The sequence below is a fragment of the Vombatus ursinus genome, unplaced genomic scaffold, assembly GCF_900497805.2.
Source record: "Vombatus ursinus unplaced genomic scaffold, bare-nosed wombat genome assembly UNPS02014807.1, whole genome shotgun sequence".
NCBI lineage: Eukaryota > Metazoa > Chordata > Mammalia > Diprotodontia > Vombatidae > Vombatus > Vombatus ursinus.
Window position 1 is genome coordinate 36,418,627 of NW_020954585.1, and position 27,032 is coordinate 36,445,658.

The 27,032-nt window shown below is 38.7% G+C and overlaps 1 protein-coding gene and 1 pseudogene across 1 annotated transcript in view; one reads left to right on the forward strand and one right to left on the reverse strand.

Annotated features, from left to right (window-relative positions):
• The window catches only part of CCDC192 (coiled-coil domain containing 192), a 259,743-nt gene extending 237,348 nt beyond the window's left edge, over positions 1 to 22,395 (forward strand). The window contains exon 8 of the mRNA XM_027874640.1: positions 22,172 to 22,395. Within this exon, the coding sequence (XP_027730441.1) occupies positions 22,172 to 22,395 (224 nt within the window). The remainder of the gene's footprint in view (positions 1 to 22,171) is intronic.
• On the reverse strand, positions 1,358 to 4,849 carry LOC114051970 (annotated as a pseudogene).
• Positions 22,396 to 27,032: the final 4,637 nt, after the last annotated feature.

The window sequence follows — 27,032 nt, forward strand, 5'->3', positions numbered from 1 at the left end:
TAGACAGACCTATATAGATGACATTATTTATATGTTTCAAGCAAAGTAAGCATTACTTACTCGGGGGTGTATAGGTGCTCAGGGCAGGCTAGTACCTCTGTTGTGAGGGCTGCTGAGCCCTTTTCAGGGCTTCTTTCCACTTTTGGTGTCCCCCTGATTCACCCAACTCTCACCTATGGCTCCAAGAAGCAGTAGTATGTGCAGCAGACACACTCCCCTGCACCATTTTGGTAGATGGGCTAAACCAAGTTGAGGGGAACTGAGGCGTCTCAAATCCTTTGGTGAGTTGGGGAGGGGTTGTCTATCCTAAGCATGTGAAGATTTCCCCTGGCAGAATGGGAGAATAAGAAATATGTTCCAACAGCCATGAAAGAGGCTGAAGCAGACACTGTGGAGTGCCTAGAGCTTGATTAGACATCAAAGATGCCAAGGTCATTTACTGCATCCCAAGCCATCACAAGTCATCTTGACTTTTGTCTTGCCTCTGGACTTCAGTGACACTGGAAGAGAGAGTGAGGCCAATGACTTCATACTATTCTGCCTCACAAATCCAATTTATACAGGAGTCAAAAGATATCACCCGTATCATTTTACCATTTTTATCTACCTCAAAGTCCTGTGGTAACAGGCAAGTGACAAAGCAGCAGGTGAGGATACACTGGGAGCTGTAGTCACAACCCTGCACACAGGCAGCCCAGTTCATAGGGTGGTCTTCTCACTGGATAGAAGCAGCAGTGGGATTTGGCAGCTCTCTGAGTATCAGGGCAGACTTTTTTTAAAACTTGATCATCAATTTAATATGCAAATATGAGATGAAATCGGGCACATTTTGCCTCCCATATACTAGGACATAGAGGTTAAAAAAGATCAATGGATTACTTCGAAGCTATTTATTTTAAAGAACAGAATGCTGCACTAAGATTTACTATAATTCTTTTGGCTTTTTTTAAAAGGATAAAATGTGCTTCACTGGTAGACTAGAAATCTGGTAGCCTTAACACTATAATAACCTTTAGCTGTTTAAAATTAATTTTGATATGTACTGTAAACAATTTCTTAGTATTTATCACAGTTTTAACAGCAGTCAAAGGGTCTCATTGCAGTTTAAAAAATATAAGATGGTTTACCTTCTTTATTCTATAATGTGTAACTTTTTTTAGAATCAGGAAAATTGGAAAACCATCTGTTGTGAAGGGGTGCTATCCAATTTTTTAAGGCAGACATTAGTTCTCCGTGGCTAGATGTAGAGATGGAGTTTGGATTCATATAGAAAAATAGCAAATTCTTCAAACATGACAAAGATGTGAAAAAATACTAACATATTAGGACAAAATGAAATTTCGACCAGGGCTCTGAATCATGTACTATGGTCTGACATAGATATTTCTAACATCATGTCACTTTCATTCATTTCAATTTCAAAGGTTTCTTCCAACAGAGGCCTAGATCTATTTTCTTGCTAGAATGACGTGATGTTTCTAATGGTATAAACTATTTCTTCCAGAGTCTGTCTTTCTATATCAAATTCCCTGAAATTCCATGATGGTGAAATGATGTTTTTCAGTGTCTTCATTGTAGGTACATCAAAGTCATAACACTTCAATTTGTCTTTGATCTCTGCTCCAATATAAGCTTCAGAATCACCAATGTACATCTCAGTGCAGTGCCCAAGCACAGTAATGGAAAATGTATCATCTCTCCTAAGTCCAAAGGCCATGTGAAAATACTCTAATGAATTTTCAAAGTTGCCCATTAGGTTGTGTATATAATCTATGGCAGAATAGGTAGAAGCACTCTGGGGAATCAATACTAAGGCTTGATGATGGTATTCCAGTGCCTTTTCATACTCCTTAAGTTTTCTGCATACATGGTCCAAGTGGTTCAACAAAGGTTCCCATTTGTCAACTGTTATCTCATTTCCAATGGCTTTAATTTTTTCTAATGCATCAAGAAACCATTTTTCAGCTGTTTTCCAGTCTCCATTTTGAAATGCAAGCACTCCAACCTCATACATAACAAAAGAATCTTCAGGTGCAATACTTAGAGCTTGGCTGAAAAATCTTTTAACCAACTTTGAATTATTGGTCAAACCATATTCCAATCCAATATACAGCATTGGTGAGGGACACCCTTTCATCAGCTGTGCTGCTGTGAAGTAAGCTGCCATTGCTTGGTCATGCTCGCTTTCAACTGCAAAAGAATGTCCATAAGTTATCCATGCAGGTCCATGGGTTCTTTCAAATGTTGTGGCTTTGTCTGAGCAGACTAGAACCACACTGCTAACCTCCTAGCATGTGGAGGGGGCTAGAAAAGGTGCCCTAAAATTTTTCTACCTCATCCAAATCTAGCCTGCTTACTGTGGCAGGGATCAGGGATCCTAATTCAGAGACATGATCCTACACTGTGGTCAAAACACCAAAAAATGTACAAAAAAAGATTATTCCACTCATCATTGGTATATGGAATGTGTGCACATTTATGGACAACAGAAAATCCAGTAGACCTGAAAGATGAATAGCTCTTATGAGGAAACTCAGCAGGCATCACATCCAAATAGCAGCCCTGAGTGAAACAAGGCTGGCAGATGAAGGTCAGCTTATCTAAGTCAGATCTGGATACATGTTTTTTTCTGGAGTGGCCACAGTGACAGTGAGTGCCATGAATCTGGCATAGGTTTTACACTCAAAACTAATCTAATCAATAAGCTTGTATGTCTCCCAAAAGAAGTGAATGACAGATGCATGACAATTTGATTGCTACTTGCAGGAAAGCATGATGCCACATCATCAGTACATATGCTCCCACCATGATGAACCCTGATGAGGTCAAAGAAAAATTTTATGAAGACCCTCATCATCAATGTGCTGAAAGAGGACAAACTTTTAATTCTGGGTGACTGTCATGCAAGAGTAAGCACAGACTATCAGACATGGCAGGGAGTCCTTTGGAGGAATGGAATCTGAAACAGCAAGACAAATGGTCACTTATTACTAAAGACTTGTGTGTCTCATGACCTTCTCATCACCAACACTGTCTTCTGTTTACCTAAATGTGATAAAACTTTGTAGATGAATTCTCACAGCAAACATTGGTATTTAATAGACTGTGTCATTGTAAGGAGATAGACAGGATGTGAGAATGTCGAAGGCGATGTGTGCTACAAAGTGCTGGACTAATCAAAGACTTCTCCTCTCCAAACTAAATATTCATATTCAACAAAAGTAGCAGCCCCAATGCAGGGTGACTACCAGAAGACTTAATGTCAACAGAGTAGAGAATTTCTCTGAGTGGGAACAATTTGTTGCTAACTTGGAGGAAAAGTTGGGCTAACACACAGTTGGCAACAGTGGAGCAGAGAAGGAATGAGCTGCTTTCAGAGATCTGGAGAACAGAACTACATTTACTCATATGGACCAGAACACTCACAGACATCAAGATTGGTTTGATGGAGAAATTCAAAAGCTTCTAGATGAGAAACAAGAACTCCACAGGTTCACCAGCACAATTGTTCATCCATCTCTAAGAAGGCAGCATTTAACTCCATCAAAAGTAAAGTGCAAGTGAAGCTTAGAGAGATGCAGGATTCTTGCCTCACTAGGAAGGCAATTTTGCACTGATAGCAACAATCCAAAGTGCTTTTATGATGCCCTAAAGCTATGTATGGGCTAAAGACCTATGTTGCATCAATGGTGCTGATGGAGCCACATTGATTAGTGATAAGGAAATGATCCTAGAGAGATGGGCTGAACATTTCCATAGCATACTCAACAGATTGTCATCAATCGATGCTGAAGCCATTGACTGTCAATGTCAAATGTCTTTAGCCAAACTTCCAACTGAAAAACAGGTTTTGAAGGCCATTAGGGTCCTTTCATGTGGCAAAGCCCCTGATGCTGATTCTATTCCAGCTGAGATTTACAAAGTCTACTGTTTATACAAAAGCTGACTGAAATCTGAGTTATATGGCAAGATGTGGTTATCCCCCGGGAGTTCAAGGATGCTTCCATTGTGTATCTCTATAAAGGAAAAGGAAATAGGTTATCCTATGACAATCACAGGATATCTCTCTCTTAGTCATCGCCAGCAAGATTCTTGCCAGAGTCCTTCTTAATAGGCTGATCCCTCACCTGGAAGATGGTCATCTACCTGAGAAGCAATGTGGCTTCAGAAAAGGCCAAGGAATAGTCAATATGATGTTTGCTGCCTGACAGCTCTAGAAGAAATGCTGAGAGTGGAACAGAGGGCTGTACACAATGTTTGTTGATCTGACAAGGTCTTGGCACTATCAGTCATGAAGGCTTGGGGAAAGTCATGGCAAAATTATGTTACCTGGAGAAGTTCAATAGTATCGTATGCCAGTTCCACAATAGCATGTTTGCATGGGTTTTGGATCATGTATGATACTCTCGCACTTTCCTAGTCACCAGTGGAGAAACAGGGCTATGTGCTTGCCCCTTTGCTTTTTTGGCATGATGTTTTTAGTGATGTTGTCAGATGTCTTCAACAAGGATGGAAATGGCATTGAGATCAACTACCACACTGATGGTAAATTATTTAATTTGAAAAGGCTAAAGTGGAGAGAGAGTTGGTGCATGATTTTTTATTTGCAGATGATTGTGTATTCAGTGTAGCCTCTGAGGCTGAGACGCAACAGAGTGTGGATCGATTCTCTGTTACTTGTGCTCATTTTGTCCTGGCAATTAACACCAAGAAAACACAGGCTCTCCACCAACCATCCATACATGGAACCATCAGTTATGGAGAAATTTTGAATGCTGGGGATACGCTCACTTACCTTGCCAGTGTACTTTCCAGGGATGTCCACATAGATAATGAGGTTGATACACATATTACCTACCAGAGCTAGCTCAGTGTTTGGGAGATTCCAAAGGAAAGTGTGGGAGAAAAAAGGTATTAGGCTGCCTACCAAACTGAAGGTTTACAGAGCTGTTGTGCTGATCACATTGTTGTGTGCCTGCAGGAAACCTGGACAGTATGCCAGTGCCATGCCAGGAAACTGAATCACTTCCATTTGAATTGTTTTAGAAGACTCTGAAGATCACCTGGCAAGATAAGGTACCAGACACTGAGGTCCTTTCTCAAGCTAAACCACCAAGAATTCTAACTCTACTACAAAGAACGCCAACTCCAATGGGCTGGCCATATTGTTTAAATACCAAACATACATTTGCCTAAAAGACTATTTTATGGAGAACTCACATAAGGCAAGAGTTCACATGAAATGATACAAGGACACTCTCAAGGCCTCTTTGAAGAACTTTGGAATCAATTATGGGACACGGGACATGCTGGCAAAGGACTGCCCAGCATGGTGTGCCCACATCAAAGAAGGCTCTGTGTTCTATGAGCAAAGTAGAATTGCAGTAGCTCAAAAGAAATGTGAGATGCACAAATTTAAAGACATCTCCACTCCAAATATTCATATGGACTATCTGTGTCCCACTCATGGTAGAACCTTTGGAGCTTGTATTGCTCTGACCAGCCACAGTCGACACACTGTACCTTGACCCCGACATAGTGATGTCATTTTGGTTCTTTTTGAGCAGGAAGGACAACAACTACCAACAAACCAACTTATACTTTCAGCAAAAAAGATAGGCTCAGATTGATTCTTGGTACCCAAGGTGTTCCTTGATGTGCTGATACTTCTGTCCAGCTAGAGCCACACATTTGCAATGGCCTTTGGCTTTTGTCCAGGTCCAAATGAGGCATCTCTGTCCTCTTCTAACTTTTTTCAAATTCTTTTCTTCTTGATTTCATTCAAGCTCCAAATCTCCATTTGTATCTCCATCTGACCTCCAGGTTCACATGGTTCTCTATAAAGATCACACAGATGTTTAGGCTTCTCTCTAGGTCTGTGTGCAGCCGGTCATCTGCATCTCTCAGAGGATATGCAAGGCTTTGAAATTTTAAAACATGCTCCCTACAAATAGAAGGTATCAGCATTATCATTGCTAAGTTGTTTGCATTAGAACGTAAATTTTTGATGCAGATCTTTCTCGTGCTGAAACTAGAGGAAATTTTACTCTCAATTTTACTTGTACTTTTTATAACCCCAAGAGAAGGTTTGAGATTAGCTTTAAAATGCTACTGTAGTCCTTAACCTATAAAACAGTTCCCTGGGCAACAAAATGTGATCACCTAAAAGCCACAGATGGATCAAATAACTGTTTTTTTGTTGTTGAGTAAAAGATTTCAACCTCACTTTCTGTAGTCTCTCTGAAAACTTGCACAGTACAGCCTTAGTAGCAGACAGGGTAATGGGGATTACATTATCCTGTTTCCATATGGTTTTGATTTCCTATACTAGATGGAAAAATATATTTTAAGCTTTTTGTTTTACTTAGTTGAGAGATCATCAGAATTTGGTTTGGTGGCATCTATTAAAATCAGTGTGGTAGGCAACAGTTCAATCTGTGATATAGTCTAGTTCCACTACATTTTATTTGTTGAATCCTCAAGGACATGTTGAGGTATGCATTTGTAATATAAGTATTTCCCATTTGTCAGTCCATGAGTGATAACAAGCTTCAGATGTATAATTCTAGCCACCAGGACATGCCTTGCAAGGTGTTGAATAAGTGAGATTGCTGCCTATGGTCATCTGTCATAATTTCTACACATGTCTGGCACAGTCTGCATTTGTCATCGTCTGGGCACTTTAAGGATAACATTTCTGTAATTTATGGTGGTGATTACCTACTCCTAAATTATCATCAGAAACTCCTCTATCTCCACAACCAAATCTTTATGACTTAGCCATTTGTTCAAATTTTATTTAATTATATCACGTTGTTTGAGTTCATGTAGATGTCACTCAGAGAAAATCTTCTGATTCTACTGTTGCATCCTAATCATTTCATAGGCTCAATCTGGAAGGAAATTACTTTGGGTTATATTAGACAAATTACTGCCAGTCCTCACTGTTACTCAGGGAAGTGATGTCCCCTTTAAAAAAAAAGTATTTCCCTAGATTCTTGACTTGTTTATCACATATTTTGAGAATGTCTCTCAATCCTCTTGGTCTTTTTAGGCAAACCTGTCTATACCTTTCCTTATAGTTTCATTAATAAATACAAAAATAACCTTCCCAAAGAACAAGCTTGACCTTGTCATTTTCCTACTTAAGAAGCTTCAATGACTCTTGATTCCTTCTGGGATAAAATACAGACTCTTCATGTTGACATTAAAAAGCACTCACAATCTAGCTAGAGCTCACCTTCCCAGGCTTATTTCAAATTACTCCCCTTCATACTCTTTACAACCCAGCCAAACTGATCTATTTGCTGCTCCTGGAATTCAACACTTCATCTCCTGCTTCCATCCCCCATCCCTGAAATGCACTCCTTCAATTTTTATCAGTTCTCAGCTCAAATGCCATCTATGGCCTTTTCTGACTCCCTAAATTGTTGGTACTCCTCAAATCATATATTTACTTATCTGTTTATATGTTGTATCCTCAGGGGAATGTAAGCTCCTCAAGGAACTATTTTTAATGTTTATCTTTATATCCCCAGAATCTAGCACAATGTATTATATATTTGGGGGTGGGGGATGGAGGATAGGGGATGGGGGATGGATTATAGATTTGAAATTTCATTGCTGATGGGAACTCTATGTAAGAAACTTTATCAATGCATATTAGCAATAATTCTACAATTCATAGTCTTAGGGGTTGCCCTGGGTTACATAGCATGTTAGAGTCCTACTTGAACCCAGATTTTATTGCCTGTAAAGAATCCTTCTATCCACTCTGACCTCTGATTTCCACAAAATAGATCCTTAATAAATGTTTGTTCAATCAAATGAAATTTAAATTGGAATTGAATTATTTCAAAAGAGAAAAATCAGGGAGTCTAATCATCAGAATTAATTCCATTCTAAGGTTAACAAAGAAGATTTGTGTTGCAAGAACACACAAGGAACATTTTAAAATTTATTTCAGCACATTTTCAGCATATTTTAAAATTCAATTGGGTAAAGAAGTGATTCTTGAAAGCCAAGGACCTAATAACAGAAAAGGGATACCAAGAAGGTATTAGGCTACTATAGAGTATTTGGTTTAAGAGGTGCAAAATAGCCCTTAATGAATCTGAAAGAAAGGATAGGATAAAAAATGACAGGCCATTGCTAAGGATAACCTTTTTCAAAAGTCACTTCACAAACTTAAAGAGAGGAAGATGGCTCCTAAATGGATGAGTAGCAGAAGCATAGGCCTGAATGAAGGGAAGCTGTAGAAAGTCAGATTAGGAATAGTCTGGAATATACTCTTCCTAGATTTTGAGGTTCCATAGGTTCAGAAAAAGAATAGGAAAGAATATCCCATGGACTAAAATTCTTTAGAAGAAGTCAGCCAAGAGGAAGATCTTAAGAATTCAATCCTGAAGAATCAAAGAGAAATAGTTTTGGCAAGGGGGAATAAAAGGGAGTTGCCTAAAAATGTAAATGCACATGAAATTTACCAACCAATTTAGATTTTAAAGACATAAGGAAGAACAAAGCAAGGGCAGGTAATAAAGGATTACTACAAAAGCATAGCATAATCCAAGGGTGGGGAACCTGTGGCCTTGAGGCCACAGGTTCCCCACCCCTGTAGGAGTTGGAGGTGAAGAGGAAGAGCTTTCCAGGCACAGAGCACAGGCAATGAAAATAAATAGGTGGAGATAACAGATGTGATGTTGTGAGTTAGGAAGAGCAGTTGGGCAGGATTGTAGAGTGAGTGGAGAGGAGTTTAATGTAAAACAAACTGTAAAGATACTAGGTTGTGAAGGGTTTTAAATGAACCAAACAGATGGTTTTATATTTGAGCCTGGTGGCAATGGAGATCTATTAGAGTTTACTGAGCTGAGGGTTAAGGGTGGGGATGATATGGTCAGATCTGTACTTTAGGAAGACCATGTTGGTAGGTGAGTGAAGGATAGATTAGATCGGAGACCTGAGGCAGGGAGAGCAAATTAAATGTTTATTAAAGTAGTCTAGAGAGCAAGTAATGGAGGATTCTGCAAGGAAAGAAGAGAAGGGATGAATACAAATGGTGTTTTGAAGATAGAAATGACAAGAATTACAACATATTGGCTCTGTGGGGTGAAGGAATTTGAGGAGTCAAACCTAACTTTGAGGTCGTGGGTCTAGATGATTGGGTGGATAGTGGTACCCTTGACAGTAATAGAAACATTGGGAAGGGAAGAGGTTTCAGGAGAAAGATAATGAGTTCTGTTTTGGACATATTGAATTTTAGGTGCTTATGGGGCATTCAGTATGAGATGTATAAGAGGCAGTTGGTGATGTAAGACTTGAGCCCAGTAGAGAGATTAGGCCTAAATATATAGATCTGGGAATCTAGGGAATAAAGATCTCTGGCCCTGGAAAAGATTTCAGAAAATGCTTCTTTCTCTCTTCTTTGAAGATGTAGGGAGACCATGGGTATGGAATGTTGCATATATTGTCAAACATAGCCAATGTGATGGTTAGTTCTAATGTTTTGCTTTTTTTTCTCTTAATTTTTTCCTCTTAACAAGTCAATATGTTGTAATTTTTGTCATTTCTGTCTTCAAAACACCATTTGTATTTATCCCTTCTCTTCTTTCACATAGCCACAATCCTTGTAGAGTTGTTGTTGCTAAAAATGTAGCACCTGGGACACTCCACTCTCAGGTTCAAAGTACTCTATGGGACCACATCCACACAAAAGCCACAGTTCATGAGCCCTAGTGATGTACTTATTTTTTTTCCAGTCAGCCAAATGAATCAACTAGTTAAAAACAAAGGCATTGGTGAGACAGCATAACAAAAAAATTCACAAAATTTCCTCCCACTAAAACTAGGGTACATCCCTCCCCCAAATGCAGGTACCATCAGTGTGACCAGAGCACACGTGTGGAGGGCCAGGGCATTGCAGGATTGCCAATGATATTATTGTACTGTTATCACTAGGCCATCCCTCTGCTGGGTGCATTATCTCTTCTGGACATGTGGTATTCACTAGCCCCAGTCCAGTGGTGAATTCCTGTTTTTATATTGCATATCTGCAGGTAGGAAAGCCTGATTACTTTGTTGCAGTCTTTTGGTCAATGACAATCTTCAGACTCCCTGTAGAAGGGTTCTAAGGTTTCTGGTATACTAGAAGTTGAGTAGCAGTGAAAACTGAAGTTTGAGGAATAACACAGATAAGGGGAGAGAATATTCCTTGGTGTGGAAAGACCCTTTGATGAGTAACAACCACACAGACTGAGAGGCAGGGGAGGCTTTGAGGCCTGTCATGTTGTTCTTAAGAATCCTTCCTTGTGTCATCATTGTGTGGAATTTGAGAACATTCACAGGTTTTGGTGTCAATCTGGGTCGTACTTCACATTGTTACTGAGCTTGCGCATACTTGGGGAGGACCAGAAGGAAGAACAAGAGATAGAAGATGGCGCATCCAATCTAGTCTCCCACTGCCTGTCTCAGTTGTATCATCTGAGCCTGCCCCTGATTTCCCCTCCCCAGGGATGTTTGCTGGCAGTAGTACTGGGCTTAAAGCACAGCACAGTTGCGTTCTAAGGGCAAAATACAGATTTTAGAAGGGATAATGAGGTTTGGTATAGCTGCTATGGAGAATTTAAACAGAAGTCTGCTAGAAATGAATAAAAAGTTTGCCAACCAGCACTGGGGGCAGATGGGATAGATTTATAGTGGACTCAAATAACATAATTTTGCAACTTTTTCCTGGAATAATTAATAGCTCAGAAGCAAAAATTAAGATTAAAAAAATTGAAAAAGAAAGTAGAAGGTATTATCCAGGATTGGGGATTAAAACGGTCATATTCTAAAGTTGTATCCAAAGCCTCACTGGAATGACTGACCATGTGGTTTAATTCATATTGTTTAGATTCCTTTAAAGTTTACAGGGTTCTTTGCTTCCAATAAATATGATGTAGGTCTTATTTTCCAATTTTTATAGGTAAGGAACCTGAGACTCAGAAAGGTTAAGTGAATTTTGTAGTCCAGGGACAAACAAGTGTAAGGAGGGTGCTGCTGAGGGTGCTGCTAAGGGCACTTCTCTCCCTTTACATGTGTAATAAGTGTGTGCCATTGCCCCCAGGAAGCTGTTTTCCCTATTCCTTCCCTGTGTGCTAGACACTTATACTTTGCTTCTTGCCTCACTAAAGGCAACCTTCTCTCTCTTGCTATAATCCAGTCAATAAATCACCTTGACTGCTTAGGGTACCCAAAACAATATAATTAATTAGTAAAAATGAGGCAATGTTAATAATAGTAGGCAATGTCATAAAAACTGCAGCAAATCTCAATGCTTACCCTCTAGTGTAATGTAAAATCTGTCCTCTTGCTCTTCTGACTCAGGAAAGTCAATGGCCTCTCATAAACTTCTGGACGAGTCAAATCACTTTGATTATCATTTCCCATTAGACCCTGATGTAGCTAGCCCGGGACTATGAACTCAAGAGACTTGGGAATAACAGTGTTTCCCCAACCACCAAACCTACTTCCACCCCAGCCCCTATAGCCATCACTGAGGGAAGAAATCATTATGGAGAAGGGGCTCACCTTCCTGATTACCACCAGCAATAACTGCTGACCAGGTACAATTAATAGGCAGGTGAGCTTTCTAGGAAAGCTGACTGCCACTAAATTCGTTTTGTTGGGCTGGACTCTAAAACTAGACAACTCTACAACTCTGAAGACTAGCTTCACAGACAGCAACAGGAAGAGGGGCTCAGAAACTCCTTTCTCCCTGGCTTTTACTGGCTTAAACAGTCCTAGTCCTTCGTGGCACTACCAATGTGTAGGTGAGAAAAGAGATGAGAACTTTCTTGTCAGAGGAGGCATGGGCAGCAGAAACCTTTTTTTCATTCTCAGTTCTTAATTAAAGCTTGGCAACACATGTTCTAGTGTCCAGTGTCAAAAGTACCCTGAAAGTCAGTTCTTCCAATAAAAGTCCATAATGAGGCCTGTGGTACTCATCAGCTTTTGTCTCAGTCTGAGGAGCATTTCGCTAAAGTAGCCATTTGGGAAATGCTGCCCAAAAGCTGCCCCCAAATAGTGCATACTTGACCTACAGCTAGTAAGTGGCCAATTTGGAGCTCAAACTAGTAAGTAACAGAGTTGGACTTCAAATTCAGATTTTTTGACTTCACATCCAGTGCTCTTTTCATTATGCCATATAATATTTAAGAAAGTTATAGTCTGAGAAATAGGAAAGGTTTGAGAAACTGAAAGTGGCAAAGAAAGGAAAAAATGAGCTCATTCATTTCCAAATCTGGCCTCCCATGAGGTCATGGAAAAGAAGGGCATAAGAGATTATCTTTAGGGAGGAGAATGTCTAAGTTCAAAATTTTGGAGGTGGAGCAGTTCTAAGAGATGATGAACTCCAAGGTGATCCAAATTGAAATGGAGTAGAAATAAAATTCATTGAAACTGAGAAATTCTGAGACCGTGACATTGGCAGGATTTTCAACAGATATTAGTCACTATGGAAGACCACAGATTAGAGAAGAATTTGATCCAGATGCTGAAATCATTGAATAGTAAGGAACATAGCATCAAAGATCATACAGCTGGAAGGGACCTGATAGGCTATCTAGTCCAACAACGTAATTTTACAGATGATGAACTATGTCCTCCAAGGTCACGATGACAAATATTACAATAATAAATGTCTGAGTCTAGATCTGAAGCTGGGTCCTTGATTTGACTCTTAAGTATGGTGTCCTTTCTGTAGTATCATTATTGGGTTAGCTAGGTATGGATAGAGATAGTATAAGTTGTTATTTAGAGATGGTAGTTGAAGAATGTTCTCTTTTCCAAGCTTTAGTCCTAATATTCATTGGCCTATCTACACCTGGGTATAATGTTGACACCTCAAACCTCAAGTCCCAAACTATAATTACCATTGATTGGCCTCCATTGTAGAATATTTCAAGGTAAGTGGCATTAGCAGGAGAAGCCACATTTCAATTGAGGATAGAACATGGAAAAGTCATTTAGAGAAAAGGTAGAGGACATATGGAAATGGGTTTACAATATAGTCTAGGTATGGTAGAAGAGGCTGATAAAGAGATAAGTAAGAATGGATACAGAGAAGGTTTGCGTCAAGTTGATTAGGGATAAGAATATGTGAGGATATCACAGGAGGAAAAGTGTTATTGTCGTAGTTGTTTTGTTTTTGTCTAGGACAGTAAATGTGATAAGGGATAGAGGAAGCAAAAGTCAGGAGATATCCCCTATCAAGGGGTAAGAAGGCCAGAGACTGAATAGGCAGAATTAAGTTAATTGAAAGATTTGTAAAACTGGCCAGTAAAATATTCCAACTGGGATGCAGGTATAATGATGTGGAACTCTGCATGTTCACTCCTTACATTCTGTAGGAACCAGCTTCCCAGACTATAGGGCTTTGTCTTTGATTTCAACTTTGAGTTTTCAGATTCAGCTGCTGAATAACCTGCCTTACCATTACTTAACTTCAGTTAAGTGTTAGATTAGATCACCCATGAGTTAGTGTACTATGGTGGAAATAATGTGTGTATGTGTGTGTGTGTGTGTGTGTGTGTGTGTGTGTGTGTAGCTGGCCTTCAAATCAGGAGACCTGGATTCAGTGGTGTGCTGATAAGTATTTTAACAATCAGCTCTCCAGAGGGGGAAATGTCTATACAATACACTTTTAAGTTTAATTTGCATTTTTCACATTTTCTCCATCACTTTCTTAAGTTTAACAACCTACAAAATAATAACTCAAACCCTGATTTGTAGTTTGCCAATTTCTACGGAGTCAATGCTTACACCGAAAATCTAACACTGGGCTTGTGAGCCAATTTAAGCTGACTTTCAAGTATCTGGTTAGATCATCTGCGAGGTAGTGTGGGATAGTAGAAAAGGTACTGGGCTTTGAATCAGGAGATCTAGAGTAGTATCTTGCCTAGAAACAAGTCACTTTATGAAGCCTTAGTTTTCTTGTCTGCAAAATCAAGAAAATAACACTTGCAGTATAAAAGCCTCCCAGGACTTTGTGAGGAAAGCATTTTATGAGCTTTAAAAGTGCTTTAGAAATGTTGCTTGAAGCTTCTACATTAAGAGATCACAGGGCTTGGAATATAATATTCTGGAGGGCAAAGGAGATAGGATTACAACCAAGAATCACCTACCCAGCAAAACTGAGCACAATCTTTCAGGGGGAAAAATGGACATTCAGTGAAATAGAAGACTTTCAAGCATTCCTGATGAAAAGACCAGAACTAAATAGAAATCTTGACTTTCAGATCCAAGACTCAAGAGAAACATGAAGAAGTAAACAGGAAAGAGAAATCATAAGAGACTTATTAAAGTTGAACTGTTTACATTCTGCATGGAAAGATGATATTTGTAACTCATGAGTCCTTTGTTAGTATTAGAGTAGTTGGAAGGGAAAAAATTATATGTATCTAGATAGATAGATAGATAGAGGGCACAGGGTGAGTTGAAGATGAAGAGATGATATCTGGAGAAAAAAATTAAGGGGTGAGAGAGGATTGTACAGAGAGGAGGAGAAAGGGAGAGGTAGAATGGGGTAAATTATCTCACATAAAACAGACAAGAAAAGGCTTTTACAGTGGAGGGGAAATGGGGAATGGTAAGAGAGAATAAGTGAATCTTATTCTCATTGGATTTGGCTTAAGAAGAGAATAACATACACACTCAATTGGGTATGGAAATCTATCTTGCCCTACAGGAAAACAGGGAGGACCGGGACAAGAGAGCAGGAGGATGATAGAGGGGAGGGCAGATTGGGGGAGGGGGTAATCAGAAGCAAACACTTCTAAGGAGGGACAGGGTCAAAAGAGAAAATAGAATAAATGGGGGGCAGGATAGGATTAAGGAAAATATACTTAGTTTTTCACAACAACAACAACAACAAAAAAGGCTGCTCAGACTTCCAGGGGACTGCTGAATCCCATTGCTGCTTCAGTACAGTGAGAAGACAACCTTATGCCCTGGGCCACCTGTGTGCAAGGTTGTAACTTCAGCTTCCAGTGTACCCACACCTGCTGCTTTGTCACTTATCCCTTACCACAGGACGTTGAGGTGCGTAAAAATGGTAAATGGTATGGGTGATGTCTTTTGGCTTGTGAATAAATTGAATTTAAGTGAAAAAAGAAAAAAAAGAAATGTTGCTTGAGGTCTCTCCCAATTGTAAGCTTCTACAATTCTGTGATGCACAATTCCCAGATTTTGCAGCCTGATTTAGACACTAGGCAAACCTCTTTTTGAAACCTCATCACATAACTACATGGAGGACCATATCTACTTTTCTCTTTCTATCTCTCTACAATGTTCTGAACAAAGCAACCATCCAGTAAATGTCACTAAGAGAAAAGGTCCTCCTGTTTTGGTGTTTTTTTTTTTCCTTCTGAATTGACCAGATCTCTACAGCATTTTGTCAGTCCTAACTTGGCTAAATTACTTCCAGAACATCCGGAAAGAGTGATGAGTATTTTGGGATTTGTTTTGTTTAGTTTTTAGTTTCCTGTTACTATTTCATATTGGGTAGAGATACTGAAAGATCCATTTCATCCACAGGTCACCTATTTTCTACTTCCTCAAACACTCATCTTGTCTATGTCCCTTGTGGGTGTGGGGCTGGAGAATAAATCTTAAGCATAGGGAAGATCAGCGTCATGCTGTCATCTCTCTCTCTCTCTCTCTCTCTCTCTCTCTCTCTCTCTCTCTCTCTTTCTCTCTCTTTCTCTCTCTTTCTCTCTCTCTTTCTTTCTCTCTCTCTTTCTCTCTTTCTTTCTCTCCCCCTCCCTCCTCTTTCTTCCCTCTCTCCCCCTTCCTCCCTCACTCTCACAAACACACAGCCTCCCTCTCTCTCTTGGCCTGCTCCTCATTTCCCTTGAGATGTCTAAATGTTATTATATTAGTCTCTCTGTGTTCAGTTAGGTTATTTCCCTAACATCATCATACCTTTAGTTTTGCAATTTTAGTTTGAACTTGGGATAGTGCTTTCTCACACAGGACTACTGCTATAGTTAAAAATAGACAGTTTTATTTGGAAAAAAATAAATGTTCTGTCCTGTTCTTCTTCAATGTTCTTTCTCAACCCAAGATCCCTGCACTGATGCTGCTGCCCCTATTTTGAGACTGCCCCTCATTGATATGTTGTAAAGAGCTCAGGCTACAGATATTTGTTCAAAATTCCCATCAAGGATGGTACATTTTTTAACAGCAGGATCACAATGGGTTAAAAAAAGGATTGTGTACCATGCCAAATTTGTTTACAGATTGTTCTTATAATACTGCTCAAAAAAAACCACCATTTAAAAATTATTTTTATTTCAAATTTAATATACACCAAAAAAGAGAACATTTTCATTTGTAAAGTAGAACATAAAAAGAGGATTATACATGAAAATGTGAATGTCAGTTACATGCAGCTTGCTTTTCTTTTTTAAGTGTATAATAATTTCAACATGTTACTTTCAAAGCTATCCTGATTATGTGTTTGCTTCTGAACCCCCTTGAGCTCTCTTCCGTGCATCCATTTGGACATTATTATGGTACATAGCATAAGATCTTGGTCTAAACCCAATTTATTCCAGATTGATATCCAGTTATCCCAGCATCTGCAAAAGTGGCAATTTTGTTTCCTCTTTCACTATACTTATTCCCTCAATTTCTTTTTCTTGTCTTATTGCTATAGTTACTACTTCTAACATTAGTAAACATCCTTGCTTACCTCTCAACTTACTGGAAAGGCTTCAAGTTTGTCTCCATTATATATAATGCTAGCTCTTTGATATTAGGTGGATGCTTTTTGCCATGTTAGGCAGCTACGTAGCGTGGTAGATAGAGTGCCCGGCCTGGAGTCAGAAAAACTCATCTTCCTGAGTTCAAATCTGGCCTCAGATACTTACTAGCTGTGTGACCCAGGGCAAGTCACTTTACCCTGTTTGCTTCAGTTGCCTCATCTATTAAAATGAGCGGGAGAAGGAAATGACAAACCACTGCAGTATCTTTGCCAAGAAAACCCTAAATGGGGTCACAAAGAGTTAGCCACAACCGAAAATGACTGAATAACAAATTTACCATATTAAAGAGAAGGCGATTTATTCTTATGCTTATTAGTGTTTTTAATAGGAATAGGTGTTGTATTTTGTCAAAAGATTTTCCTGCATCTACTGATATAATTATGTGATTTTGATTGCTTTCTTATTAATATGGTCTATTATGTTCATGCTTTCCCTACTATTAAACCAGCCCTGAATTCCTTGTATAAATCTCATTTAGTTATAATGTATAATTTTTTGTGCATTACTGAAGACTCTTTGATGATATTTCATTTCAAATTTTTGTATTATTCTTCAGTAGGGATAGTGACCTACAGTTTGTCTTTTTCTTATTTGTTGCTCCCTTGTTTAGATAGCAAAACCATATCTGTATTATAGAAGTATTATGCTACTACTCTTTCCAATTTTTGCAAATAGCTTATGTAATATGGAATTAAGTATTCTTTGAAAGCTTTGATTGAATTAATTGTTAAATTTATCTAATCCTGGGGCTTTTTCTTTGGGAATTCATCTATGCGTTGTTTACTATATTTTTCCTATTCTGGGTCATTTAAATTCTCTTTTTATTCTTTTCATCCAGTTGCTTTTTTTTTTAAAGCTATATACATTTCATTTAAATTGTCAATTTAGGGCATATAATTAGGCAAAAATATTTCTAATAATATCCTTTATTTCTCCTTTATTTGTCATTATTATCTCTTATTTAATTTTTTATTCTAGTGATTTATTTTTCCTTTTGTAAAAAAATTAGATTGGCTAATGAGTTACCTATTTTACTTTTTAATAACCTATTTTTATTTATCAGTTCAATAGTATTTTTTTTGTTTACCCCAATAACTTCTAATTTCCTTTTAGTGATTACTTTGATTAAAAAAAAAAAGTTTACTAACTATTCCTGATAATCTTTTTTGTAACCGTTGTTTGCTGGGAGGGATCTAAGTCCTCTTTTATATAACCACATTTAAACCTTTGTATCATGTATTTCATGCATTACTTGTGGTTACTGTATTGGACGCTTTGTTTCTAAATGATGTGCAGTTACTCTTATTCTTGGTTTGGGTCTGGTGTGTCTGTGACTCCATAATGTTTCTTTATCATTGGTGTTTACCTGTATTTATTCTTTTTTTCCAGTCCCAAATTGGGCCTTTGTGTCAAAGTCACTTTGTGTCACTTTTAGAAGGAATAGTGAGGACTTTTTTGTATTGATCTGTATCATCTGGATTCTAAGTAATGAGCCATAGTCAAGACATAGTCAAGAATGTCATAAGCTGCTCCAGGAAGCATACGGAGCAGATAGTGTAAGGGTGGTCTGCACTTGGGCAGCCTGATGCAGGGAATGCCCCCACACCATCCAGTGTTGCCTTTTGAATCCTAGTCCAACAGACTTCTGGGGTCAGAAAGATATACCTACAGGCTCCTGATTTCCCTGACTTGACCTTGGTCCAATAAGGTTTCCCTAAACTATGCTCCCTTAGCTGCACTTTTCTGGCCAGGTGCATTCTCAAGGGCTCCCAAACTTCTACCTGTCTCTTGATGTGGACCTGGAGAGATTAGGCAATTCACTTCTTGTAGTTTCCCCCTGGATTCTTCATCATTTCTCAGTCTGATGCTATTTTCTTATCCTGGCTGGAGGAGTTGTGAGAGAGTGCTCAGCTTTTCTTCTTTCTCTTATTTGCCATCTTAACGACAATCCCCTAACACTGTCAATTTTAAACCAATACCCACTGTGTCTCAAGTTAGCCCTGGAGCATCATTTTTGGAAAAACAGATATTGATTTCTGTGCCACAGGCAATTGTAAACTACAAGTTATTTTAAGTTGTAAGATTGAAATAAATAAATAAATAAATAGGTTTAGTTGACTTTCAAGAAAGATACTTAATTTATGATCTATTCAAAGGATTTTTGAAAATTGAAAAAAAATTTTAACACACTTCCCCATGTTTTTTCCCACACTCTAGTAATCTGCTAATAAACTTTTTAAATAGGAGAAAATAGTAGATTACATTTTTTCCTCTCACTCTCTTCTTAACTCTTTCCTCTTCTGATTCCATCATTCTACTGAAACTGCTCTCTCCAAGGTTACCAGTGATCTCTTAATTCCCAAATCGAATGGCCTTCTCTCATTCCTCACTCTTGTCCTCTCTGCAGCCTTTGACACTAGATCACTTCTCACTCTCTGTCACTCCCTATATAACAACAACAATAACAATAACTAGCATTTCTGTAGCACTTACTATATACCAGGCACTATGCTAAATGCTTTACAAATATCATTTCATTTGATCCTCACACCATCCCTGGGAGGAAGGTACTATTACTATCTTCATTTTATAGACGAGGAAGCTGAGGCAAACAGAGGTTAAATGACTTGCCCAAGGTTACACAGTAAAGGTCTAAGGCTAGATTTGAACTCAGGTCTTCCTGACTCCAGGCCCAATGTTCTATCCACTCTGCTAATCTGTTGCCAAATACCTTCCTAACTTCTCTCACCTTTGGCACTTACCATTCTAGGGCAAGGCCCACCTGAACTACTGCAATAGCCTGATGGTTTGTCTCCTTGCTTCAAGTCTCTTTCCATTCCAATCCATCTTCCGCTGTCAAATTAATCTTCCTAAAGCTCAGGTCTGACCATGTCATCCCTCTGTTCTATAAACTACAATGGTTCCCTGTCATGTACAGGATCATATATAAAACCCTCTGGCATTCAGTACCTTTCATGGCCTGGCTTCCTCCTCTCTTTCCAGCCTTCTTTAAACTTACTCTCCATCACATGCTCTGTGCCACTGGTTTTCCCACTGTTTCTCTAACAAGACGCTGCATCTCTGGACTCTGGGCATTTTCTCTGGCTACTCCCCAGGCCTAGAATGCTCTCTCTTCTCATTTCCACCTGCTGGCTTCCCTGATTTCCTTCAAATTCCACCTAAAATCCCATCTTGTAAGTGAAGCTTTTCCTGATCCTCTTTAATACATGAATCTTCCCTCAATTGATTATCCCCAATTTATTCTGTGTATATCTTGTTTGATCATGGTTGTTTGCAGGTTTTCTTCCCCATTAGACTGTGAATTCTTCAAGAGCTGGCACTGTCTTTTGCCTTTCCTTGTATCCCTAGGGCTCAGTACCTGGCACTTATAAGCACTTAATAAATCCTTACTGATTATCTGACTTAACTATAAAAGCCTGAATTCTCTCTCTAGTTAATTTTTAGAAGTCCAGGGAATTTTGTTGTTTATGCAATTCAATATACTCTATTTTTATCACACTGTCCCTAGAGAAATTTACTAACAACACAACAAACTGCAAATCCTACCTCTCTTCCCCTCCTACTCCACCCCTCTCCCATACATTTTGGATCGTTAGTGGGTTTGTACTCCAGTAATAAGTCTATCTCATATTTAGCAGTTTTATAGGTGTCACAGAACTGTGTGCCTTTACTTCCCTTGAGATAAAGCCTTAATTGCCCTAGAAAATATGTTTTTGTAGCTAAAGATTTCGTTATTTAGTGTATACTTTTATTGGCACTTGGATAAGCACTAGAAGCAATATGAGTTAGTAGGAAGAATACTGAACTTAGACTCAAAAGATAGTTGAAATCACTGCTCTGCTTCTTGTATACCGACGGTTATTACAAGCTCTCTGAACCTCAGTTTCTTCATCAGTAGAATAGGGACCACACTTCCCTAATCATTTTTCCCAGGAAATGCTGTACAAACACTGGTGATTTTTTTTAACTACGGTAGTCATAGTAGTTATTTTTTAACATATAATAGTCATTTAACTGCAACTAGACAACTCTGCTCTTGAGAGTTTGGCTTAGCTTTCTTATTCTTGATCTATGCTTTTTGTGGGGATGAGAGAAGTGACTCTAATGCTTGACCTCTTGGGCTAGGTAAAACCTGAGGGCAGCTTTTCCAGTCTCTCCAGCCCCATGCAAAATTGTGAAGTAAGGACAAGAGATCTCCACCTTTGGAGCGTTCCTACACTCCCAACTTCTTGCTATAGGCCTTAATCCTGGTTCCTATTTTCAGCAGGGTCTTGATCCCTATTAATAAGGAGTAAGTTTTTACCCCTATCAGGGGGCATATGCATTGCATTAAGAGTTTGTAAGAGAAGTCTTTAAGAAATGGATCTTTGCATTTTCTGGCTGGTAGTGCTTAGAACAACTTCCCTAGGGGGCAGCTAGGTGGCACAGTGGATGGAACACTGGCGCTGGAGTCAGGAGGACCTAAGTTCAAATCCAGCCTCAGACACATAACACTCACTAACTGTGTGACTTTGGGCAAGTCACTTAACCCCAATTGCCTCATAAAAAAAAAAAAAAGAAACTTTCCTTAGAGTTTCTTTCATTGCTCTATGAAGTTATTCCTTACTCTGTCAAGTGAGAGTAAAAATTTCTGAAAACACCCTGTTGGACTTTATCAGAAATCCAAAGTTCAGTTTCTGACTCTGCTACTCAATACCTGTTTGACTTTGCACAAACCTCAGTGTTCTCTGTAAAATACAGATAATAATCCTAACTCTGTCTATTTTACAGGTTTGCTGGGAAGAATGAATTAGATCGTGTTTGTAAAGTATTATATAGATGTGAGCTATTGAGAGTGGAAGGGTTGATACTTTTAAAAGAGATATTTTGCATCTCATTAATGCTTTTATCTGGAAAAGGGCCAAGATAAATGTATTTTAATTGAGTTGAATAAAAATGAATTGAATCTTAAACTAGATAGTCTTTTTTCTACCTGATCTTGCCTCTTATGAAATCCATATATTACTCTCTTCTTGAAGAACTTTGGGGTGGATTGTTTACAACTTTAATATGCTAATCCTATCCCTAGTCTTAACCATCATTATGATGAATTTACAGGCCCCAGTCTGCAAAGATTAATCCTCACTTATTATTTTAGCAATGATCTAAAAGCACGGTACTGCTTATCCTTCGTCGACAAAACTTGACATGAACAATGAATGATTCTTCCTTTCTGCTGACGTAGTACCTCTGTTTCCTCTGTTTTCTTTTTAAGAACTGAGAAATGCAGCTCTTTATTCTTCCCTATCTTTGGGTTCTAGGAAATCCAATTAAAACTATTCCAACTTTCCTTCTCTTATTTGTTTTAGAAGAAAACTCTCTGGAAGAGTCCTGCAGAAGCCTTCCACCTGTGGAAGAAGGAGATAGAAGAATTAGTCTGATTATGGAGTTGTCTACACAAGTTTCACTACAGACAGAGAAGATCAATCAGCTAGAAGAAGTTTTGGAGGAAAGGGAAAAGAAGATACAGCAGTTGGAAGCAGAGCGAGAGTCTCCAATGTCAAAACTGAAAGCCTTCCAGAATATTTACTAGAAGCACCAAGTGCTTATAATGATAGCAATACTGCTGTGGATGTTGATGACAATTTGTAAAGCTTGCTTAGTAAGCGGACAATAAAAGTTTATTAAGTGACATCAAGTTAGATACCAAACTGAAGTAACCTCACTACTCAACAGTCTCAAGGTTCAAGAGAATCTGTTGGAAAGATACAGAGGAAAGGGTTCAGAAGCAAATGCAGAAGTCTGCCTTTGCATCCCCCATTACATAGCCAGCACATACCTGCAGGGTCCAGGAAGGCAGGCTTTCAGTCAGAGTTCTAAGGGTATCTATAAATCATTAGCCAGGCCTCAGTGACAGTGGGGCATGTAGGGGGAGGGAGACACAGAGGAAGTTAAGTAGTGAAGTAACCCAGTGAAACTGCCATTTGAGGAAGAAAATAACCCAAATTCCCTTTATATGTAGCTGTATTGTGAAAGGAAAATTGTCAAGCAGTGAAAAAGTTCGAACTGGTGAACTCTCCTGGGAGGGTGCCAGAGAAGGAGAAGAAACATTACCAATTAAGTACAGTAAATAAGCATGTACTCTGGCCTTTTGTGTCTCAGGTTTGTTTCTTTATTGTATGCATTTTGGTTACATTTAGAAAGGGTTTGTAGAAATGAAATCAAAGAAATTAGGAAGAACAAAAAGATAGGTTTGGAGGAAATCCCCTCTCCCTCCCCTAATAAACTCATCTTTCTGTTAGGAGAAAGGTTGCATTCTAAGTGAAATATGCAATGCTGCTGAGATTTCATCATGATATTAGTGATAGGTGTCCGGGCAGAATCCCCTTTATAGCCTAGCTTCAGCTGGGTCTCAACACAGCTATGGCTCTACTGCACATGTTATAGTGAGGAAAACCCACAAAATGGTACATACTAAATAATGGCCAACGTGAAGCTTCTTGTAGTATCTTTTCACAATGTGTGGCCTGGTGGATGAATCTTGTCTGACTCCTAAACAGAATTTCAAAACATTTAAAAAAAATATTTTATTTATTAAGCTCTCATGGTTAGAGATTAACTAGAAAGAAAAACAAAAACTTAATAAATACAAATTATATGTACACCACAAGCAAATTGTGCATAAGACTTCAAATCCTGGATGAATCTCCTTTGACTATTTTGTGGCAATTGTTAAACTTTCATCATCAAGTTAGCATCATCAGGAAAATAAACTAACGTGTGTAGGTCTGCCTCTTATTCATAATGAATAAAGCCATTCTCCTCTGAGACAAGAAATGAGGTTTCCCTAGAATCAACCACAAAAGAAGAATAAAGTATCTTGACCCTCAAATGATAGTTTTCATTTATATAGCACTTTACAACTTACAAAGCTCCTTTATATCCATTTTCCCATTTGATCTTTACAACATACCTGCAGGTTCTTATAATCTTTGTTTTACAGATGAGAAAACTATATTCAGGGAAGTACATGGCAGAGCTGAAGCTCAAGCCCAGGTCCTCCAACTCCAGGTTCAATGGTTTTTCCACTATCTTAATCACTCATTATTATATTATAAGACAGCTATTCTAGAAGCTAGTGTGACCATTCATACAGCATTCCCTGGAATTAGAAGTGTAAAAAGAAGGTACAGAAGTAAAGACTAATTTCTGTTAGAGATAAATTAGAGATAAACATTCTCTAAAACTCTAAGACAGAGGTTCCCAAAGTTATTTGTCCTACTGCCCCCTTTACACACAAAAAAAAAAATTACTCAGCCCCACCAAAAACTTTCTTTAACCATTTAAAGTTTTTTTTTAATTTGCATCATTTCAAAAAAATATAAAATATTTTTAAATGATGCATCTTAAATTTAATAATTTATTGTAAATTTGTGTTTTTTCCTACTTTGAAATTTGGATGATAAAATATTGTGTGATGTAACTGTATAGTATCATATTGTAAACAAGTCATTACACACACATATTCCTGCTGATGCATGCTAGACTTCCCAACAATGCAGGATATGCTCACCTGCCAACACTAGCTTGTTAAGACCTGCTAGCAGGGTAAGACCTGTTGACCACTGATTGGTTATAATTTGCATTTTGTGTGTTTATTTAGAATATAATGTAATCACTATGACTTTAACTTAGTTACACAACAGATGAAACACATATGAACAGCTCTTCAAAATTTTCTTCTATTTCTTTACGCTTCCACTGTCCCCTTATTTTTATTCAACACCCTTCAATTGCACCCAAGGCTACTACTGATCCCCTGGATCATTCCAGGGCCCTCCAGGGGGCGGTATCACCCACTTTGGAAACCTATGCAAAACTCTGTAGGGACCTAAAGAAATTATTGATATTTCTAAGTGGAAAAATCAACAATGATATCACTGAATGACCTCCCTTGATCCTCCTGGCAAATGGGTATTTTCTCCTACTGGCTGCCCATTCTTTGTTCTTGAGAAGCAATTAGGAGGTTATCCAACTCTGTTAAGCATCTAAGTTGGACAAACTAGTGAATGAGCTACTTCCCATATTATGAGCCAAAACTGCCTTTTGATTAGGAGAAAATTAGCTTTCTAAAGTATTTATCTAGTCTTACAAACATTTTTGTAGACGGCATGAGGCAATTTATACACAAGGCACTCAACCTTTTAACAAAAATTTGATAATTAGTGTCATAGTCCTAGTTCATTATCTTTATTAGCACCACTGATTGCAGAGCACTGTGGGAGTTACAAAGCTTACATATGTCATCTTACTTGTCCACTTGGAGCTTAGAATCTCATAGAGGGATAAAATATCAACAAAGAGAGCTATAACACACAGTATTGTTTAAGTGCATTAGAGAGGGTGCTGTGTGAAGTCCCTAATGAGAAGGTTATTAGGAACTTCAGGGATCAATGTCAAGGGATTATAATTATATACCATTTTAAGTACAGCTAGGTGATGCAGTAGATAGAATGCCAGGACTAGAGTCAGGAAAAAACTGAGTTCAAATCTGGCCTCAGACACTAGCTGTGTGAACCTGGTCAAGTCACTTAACTGTTTACCTCAGTTTCCTCATTCGTAAAAAGAGCTAGAGAAGGAAACCAGGCCAATATTTTTGACAAGAAAACATCAAATGGGGTCACAAAGAGTCAGACACAACTGAACGGAATGAACAACAAATACTCAAATTAAAAAAAATTGAGAAAAAAAGCTTTATTTAAGGTGTCCTCATTTCACATGCCTCAAACATACCCAAGAACATAGATTCTCAGACATAGCTCAGTTTACCATGTGGTATGTCTCTCTGAGGGAAAAATAAATGGTGAGATTTAATTTCAACCATTTTCAGTTCAACTCTGATATCTCATCCCGGCATGGAAGTGATCCTGGGTTCTTGAATCTATGCCAAGGGAGTATATGCTCTGGCAGGTTCTAACATGCTGGAAGGGCTTAGATCTTGGCCCAGACAACAGAATACTGCTGCTTTCTGTGGATCATCCTAGCTAAGGACAGAGAAGATAATCACTACGGCTGATCATAAATGGTCATAAATTCTTTGGCTATAGCAACCTACAGAAGAATGAAAACATTTTAAATAACCCTTAGTCTTGTAAGGCATCTTTCTGCTTCAACAGTGACTGTGGTAAAATGTTGGGGAAAGGATCATATCCTTTGAAATGCTTCAAACATTTACTTAACTATAGGTACTCTTAAATGGAGGGGTTTGAAATATTCAACAACAATTCAATTCAATTCAGGAAAAGGTAAATCCACGTGAGATTTTGGAACTCCACCGCGAGGCTGAGATGTCTTGATTGGTGACTGAGTGAACAAGTGCAAATCAACCCCAGACCAAGCTTCACATTCCATCCAGTCATCCACCCCTGGCATCTCACCATCTCCTTCGCTTAACACCTAGAACAGCACTGCCAGTCTGGACTTCCAGAAGTCATGCCCCTCCTCCCCAGGGGAGTTAATCCACTCAGCTTTGGAGCTCTACCCTGGGGCTGAGATGTCCGGATTGGTGAGTGAATAACAGTAATAGTAATGGTGCCCACTAAGTGCCAGGCACTGTGCTAAGAATTTTATAATTATTATCTCACTTGATCTTCACAACAACCTTGGGAGCTAAGTGTTATTATTATCCCATTTTTTTACAGATGAGGAAACTGAGGCAAACCATTTAAGTGACTTGCCCAGGATCACATAGCTACTGAGTGTTTGGAGGCTAGATTGAAACTCAGGTCTTTCTGACTCTAGGCACAGTGTTCTATCCATTGCATCACTTACCTGTATCACCCCCTATATCCAGCCAACTCTGGACCATGCTATATGCCTGACATCTTGCCATCTCCTATCTTGCCACATATATATAGTCTTTTTATCCTCAAACCCCTTTTCTACTGCTTGCTCTTGGAGCAATAAACAAATCAGTTCTACCACTGCTACTGAAGAGGTCTAGAGGTTTCAGGGTGTTTGAATGGACCCCAAGATGGTGGCACCAGGCCCTGCCTGAAAGAATTCAACTCAAATCTTCTTTCAGCCAGAGAAAAGTTTATTAGAGATAAATCACATAGGCCAGGTGATGCCTGTAAGGACGAGCAGGCATGAGACAGTCTCAGCCTCTAGGCATAAGAGATTCTCAGAATTTTAATGGGGTCCAGGGTGGATCTTGTATACACTAAAGTA